The following is a 5999-nucleotide window of genomic DNA, read 5'->3' as shown; positions in this document are numbered from 1 at the left end:
TAGCGATTTTATTAAAGTTAACTGTGTTTAGAGCGCATGACAGAACTCATCAGCACGCCCACACACACACACACACACACACACACACACACACACACACACACACACACACAGTACATACATATATATACATACATACATAAAATGATTTTCAAAAATACATTCACAATATCATATTTTACAACTATTATTTACATATTTATTATAAAAAAAAAAAACCCCGCAAGCATTACTGTTATATTGCTCAAATTAAGGGTTACAGATCTGAACAAACCCAAAGTATTAAACTTTGGCTAGTAATTCATTCCCAACTCTGTGTGCTACAACTGAACAATCCCTGAAATCACGCGGCTTGTAGAGCGATGATATGCTATTGTTTATCTAAGTGACTGGACAATTTGGTGTAAAGCATAAACTTACATTGAACGAGGGATGCAAGTCCTATAGAGACCAGAATATCTTTTTCTTCTTCTTCTTATTCAATAAGAAAACAAACAGGGTCAAATCTGATTTCATCTTGACTTTAATTGTAATTTGTTTAGTTCCCTGCGGTGAAATATGGCCATATCATTATGATGTCTGCTTATCTGTACACATTTGTGAAAATGTAAGATTTTGCATGGAATAATTTTTTAACGTTAATCTTGCTATAAGTTCATTATTAGTAACATGAAACAACAACAACAAAGAAAACTATGATATATTATGATAAAAGTAATTTATCATAGATGTACATATTTGGGTGTTCAGGGTGGTTGTTAGGAGGTTGCTCATAAAGTCTGATCAAAAGTGCTAATTTTCAAGTGTCTGTGGTATTCTGGTCTCGAGATTTAGTTAAGGTCTTATTTTTTTTTAACATGAAATCATATGTTTGATCACTTAGAATGGACATTTGTTCTCAACAATTCTTTCTTTTTCTTTCTTTCTTTCTTTCTTTCTTTCTTTCTTTCTTTCTTTCTTTCTTTCTTTCTTTCTTTCTTTCTTTCTATTTCTAATTGCCAGTGTGTGAGTCTGAGGTTTCGTTTGGTGGTTATGAATGTATTCAGGGCACAAATGCTTCTGTGTTTAGTTGTGAGGACCCAGAGATCAGGGCTCATAATATGGGACAGCGGTGAGGGATGGCCATGGGTGTGGGGTGTGTAAGGTTGGATATGCTCTCTCATCCTGAAGGTTGAAGAGAGCTCGTCACATACCACAGGACTGTGCAAATATTTCACAACACTGAGAGACAGCACATCAGCCTAAAAGAAGGTGTGCTAGATGTGGTGATAGATGGATGATATGTCAATGATTTCAGCTGAGATTGTGGAAAATGATAAACCAACACTTATATGCATAGAAACTAAGGGAGCTCGTTGTTATTCTTTTGCGGTCCCACATGTGCAGATGAAATGGTGAACCAACTTTTTTTCAACATTATTTCACTCTTAGTATTTTATACTTACTTTAGTGTGTTAGTTATCACATCAAAATACAGTAAGTGTGCTTCTTTAAAGCATGACAAATGATTATTTAAAATGTGTTTTAAAGCAAAACTTGTAATATCCACATTAAAGTGGATTTTGTAAAAGTGCATTAAGAAGTATGTCATGAAAGTGAAATCTAAGTACACTTAAGTGCCCTTTTATTTAATAATTTTTAAGATTTCAAGTACACAAACGCACATTCAATACAGTTAAATGTGCTTTTTTGAATGCACATACAGTTATTTTTAGAAATATAATTTTATCTACCATGTAGAATGTACAATGACATTAAGAAAAGAAATACCACAACAAATCTCTCAGAATCAAAATATGTTGATGATAATGATATTCTGCTGTTAGTTTGGAATTATGTAAAGTGAAAAAATGTGAAAGGGAGAGAGTAATGTTCTCTCTTTCTGTGTTGCTCTTACTACAGATTGATTCTGATGACGTCATCACCAGAGATGAACAGATCTTTCTTCTGATTGATGCACGGGTGAGGTGTGAGAGAAGCATCCGTGCACAGTTAGATGTGGTCAGAGGTATTATAGTGTATTTCTGCTTGATATGTGCACTTAATTGTAAGTCTGCTTTGGTGAGAAATCAAATGTGCATGTAATTATTGTGTTAGTAAAGGACCATTATACAATGTCAGAATTGTCAAATGATGTGGCCTGTTGAGGAGAAGCATGCTATTATTTTTTAAAACCAATCAGGCTTATGATTTTCACTTGACAGATGATAAAACAGGAGAAAAAAATCCCATATGACTCATATATGCTGATATCTACCCTGCCTACCGTATCTATCTAATTAAATTAAACGTTTAGTTCAGTATAATATAAAAACGTACTTGCGACAAATGGACAGCTATACTGAAGCTATCAGAAGATTGTATCTTCCTACCCCCACAGATCTAATTTCCTGAAGACAGCAGGATCTATGAGTATGGCAAATTAGACTGTAGCCCTGGTTATAGGATGATTTTAAGATAAGGAACATTGATTTAAGCTCAGTTTCCATTGTTACTTGTAGTGATGAGTCACTTTATAGCGGGATACAGTATTGCTTAACTGTGTGATGAATGTGAATCCACTGCTGTTGGGTTTTTGATAATATAAAATATACAGGACTATATATTGGGTTACTATATGAGGAGATTAATTTGACTTGTCACCTTCAAACATTTTGTTGGAGGATACTTTGACTGCATAGATGTATTCCATGTTATACTTTTGGTAAAACATGATATTTGTGTGTATTGTCAGAGGATCACTGTGTTCCTGAATGGGATGGGATAATTTGCTGGCCCATGGGAAAGCTCGATCAGATGGTTGCAGTTCTGTGTCCCGAGTACATCTATGACTTCAACCACAAAGGTCTGCTAAACCCCCCTGAACTAAATAAAATTAAATCTGAAGTAGGTAATTTCTCCAGTTTTGAGAAAATGAACCTATGAATGCCTTACTTATACTACTCTGCATATTAAGCTGGGAGAGCAAAAAGTCTTTTAACACTGAAAACTTACTTACAGAAAAGAAGTATATTTCAAATTAATTTCACTAGGTAGACTTCAGTAAAGCATACTTTATGAAGTAAGTACACTAAAATCAATGTACTAGTAGTATACTTGTAACTGTACAATTTCAGTACTTCTTGGGACTAAATGGCCCTGCATTTTAGTTTATTTTAGTTTTAAGTAAACAAAACATGACATTTGCACTATAGGTACCCGCTAGTAGTTGACCACTAGATGCCACCTGGCGACTACACCGAAGGGGTGGGAGGGGGTGCCAGGACCCGTGGGTGAAATAAATTGAGGGACCGGCAGAGGAAGAGACCCTTGAGGAGCCGGTGGAGGAAGAGCCCACAGTGGAGTCGATGGAGGGAGGCCAGGGTGGAGCCTTGGCAGTGAATCAAGGGGAACCAGGGGATTGATCGACCGAGGTGGAGCCAAGGAGACAAAGACCCAGGATGACACTGCTGGTCTGGAGGCCCATGGCGGAGCCACATGCTCATGGGACTGAAATGGAGCTGAAGTTTAAAGACCAAGGTGGAGCCGGTGGGAGAGAGGGAGCCAGAGGGAAGAGGAGCCCTGTAGAGCTAAAGGAGTGGAGAGCTGAGGCATAGCCGCAGACCCGAAAGTCTGTAGCAAAACCTGGGTGACGCCTCACCGAGGCGGAACCAGAGGGACAAGGGAGACCTGTGGAGCCAAAGCGATGACGGACCATGGTGGAGACAAGAGAGTGTGAAGCCAAGGCAGAGCGATGGGTTGACAGGCATTGGTATAGCCATGGGCTCGGAGGCCCGAGGTGGAGCCAGGGATTCCAAGCACCTAGGCTGAGCTGAGGGAGTGTTGAGGGTGTGAGTCTGTGGTCGGTGAATTGCAAACAAAGTCCTCCTCCACTTCATCCACGGTGAAAGAGGAACCACTCATAATGAGCACTTCCTTGACAAAAAAAAAAAAAACCAAAAAAAAAAACAACAACCTTAATTTCCCTTGGGGACCATCAACAGGAAAAGGGATATTGGTTTTTAACTGTTCATTAAGTCCTGTATAATAAAAGTAAATGCTGCTAGATACATCTAGTTTCTAGGACTGTTTTTCTGTCACAGTGAGAGCACAGCAAGTAGAGAAAATGTGGATCTAAATGCAGCTTTCTTCTTTATTGAAAGTACTTAAAGGGATAGTTCACCTTCGGTTGCTGGTCCCCATTGACTTTTTGTTCTATAATATGGAAGTCAATAGGGACCAGCAACTGAAGGTGAACTGTCCCTTTAAGTATAAATTTGTGAAGTATATATATGACACATAAGTACATAAAAACTAGATTGAAATTATACTCTCTTATTTTTATTAAAATACTAAAAGCACACTTCTTTTTTTGTAAAGGTTCTTCAGCTTTAAACTGCACCAGCAAGTAGAGAAAATGTGGATCTAAATGCAGCTTTCTTCTTTATTGAAAGTACTTAAAGGGATAGTTCACCTTCGGTTGCTGGTCCCCATTGACTTTTTTTCTATAATATGGAAGTCAATAAGGACCAGCAACTGAAGGTGAACTGTCCCTTTAAGTATAAATTTGTGAAGTATATATATGACACATAAGTAGGCTACATAAAAACTAGATTGAAATTATACTCTCTTATTTTTATTAAAATACTAAAAGCACACTTCTTTTTCTGTAAAGGTTCTTCAGCTTTAAACTGCACAAAATAGCTGTAGAAATGTCCTCAGAGGCTGATACTTTTTTGGTGTATCTATCTATATACTACTTAAGTATTAAGCATTTCGGTTTTGCCTTGTAGGTTACGCATATCGCCACTGTGATACATCAGGCAACTGGGAGCAGGTGTCCACTATAAACCGGACATGGGCCAACTACACGGAATGCACCACCTACCTGCACACTAACCACAGCAATCAGGAGGTGTGTGCAAATTTCATAACTCATAGGCAGCTATAATCTAATTTATGGCATGCATTGCTGTTTCTATTGCTCATATTTAGTGATTTAAACAAATCCCTAATTAAAAGTAATACATTTCAGAATGTAACTCATTGGCAGAGTCAAGTCATTGACATCACTTGGTAGATGGTTAAACAAAATTTGAACAAAATGGTTAAAAATTTCAGTATTCAAAATTCAATAGATTAAATTGAAAGAGGAACCGAACCATTTCTTTAGATAAATATATCATAGAAGCTTTGATATGGACTCTTTTTACATGGGTCAGTAACCAGCCACCTATAGCAACCGCACAGAAACATATACAGTACATAGCAACACAGAAAAGTTTTTAATTTGGAGATGAAGAGTATTTTTTGTCCAAAAGGGCTAAAGCATGGACTAAAATGTACAGACATTAACATGTTCATAATTCTATATGTGTACTATTTTTCTGTGTTTTTAGGAGGTCTTTGAGCGACTTTACCTCATGTACACTATTGGATACTCCATATCACTGGCGGCATTACTGGTGGCTGTCTTTATCCTTTGCTATTTCAAGTAAGTATAATTAACATTTCGACAAGACAAATATCATTTTTTGAAAATATAAGGGTAGCATTGAATATATCCAGGACAGTAAACAAATTAAAAATCAAATCTAATACAGCAAGATGCTAGATGTTCCCATGTCCACTCATGAGTGTGTCTTAATGCATATATACATCCATAACCATGTGTATAGACGCAAACTTATGTTGATTGAGATATCTTTGCTATGATCTGATCAGACAGTCAGCAGGTATTCTGCTCTCTGAGGAATAAAGTAGGGAATAGTTGTGCCAGGCTTTTTGTAATTTACCCATGCAGAGCCAAAACATTGAATTTAGTCCACCTCACTAGTAATTAATAATAATAATATTTAACTAGTAACAAGTAATTGTGAAATTATATATAAATATGTACTTAAGTCATACTTTAAGTGGGTCAATACACTCTTAAGTTCAACTAATTGCACTTAATGTAAATTTTAATTACAGAAATGGTCAGAAAACATTATATTAAGTTCGCACTTAGTTATATTCTT

General features: G+C 36.7%; 1 protein-coding gene across 1 annotated transcript in view; it reads left to right on the top strand.

Moving 5' to 3' along the window:
• Nucleotides 1–5999, top strand: part of pth3r (parathyroid hormone 3 receptor) — a 22683-nt gene that overhangs the window by 2371 nt on the left and 14313 nt on the right. Inside the window, exons 2-5 of the mRNA XM_016493656.1 lie at nucleotides 1903–2008; nucleotides 2735–2845; nucleotides 4773–4894; nucleotides 5379–5473. Of these exons, the coding sequence (XP_016349142.1) occupies nucleotides 1903–2008; nucleotides 2735–2845; nucleotides 4773–4894; nucleotides 5379–5473 (434 nt within the window). The remainder of the gene's footprint in view (nucleotides 1–1902; nucleotides 2009–2734; nucleotides 2846–4772; nucleotides 4895–5378; nucleotides 5474–5999) is intronic.

This window comes from Sinocyclocheilus anshuiensis, unplaced genomic scaffold (assembly GCF_001515605.1).
Source record: "Sinocyclocheilus anshuiensis isolate Anshui unplaced genomic scaffold, SAMN03320099.WGS_v1.1 scaffold2046, whole genome shotgun sequence".
NCBI classification, from domain to species: domain Eukaryota; kingdom Metazoa; phylum Chordata; class Actinopteri; order Cypriniformes; family Cyprinidae; genus Sinocyclocheilus; species Sinocyclocheilus anshuiensis.
The sequence above is the reverse complement of the archived record's forward strand: the minus strand, read 5'-3'. Positions and strand labels throughout refer to the sequence as shown.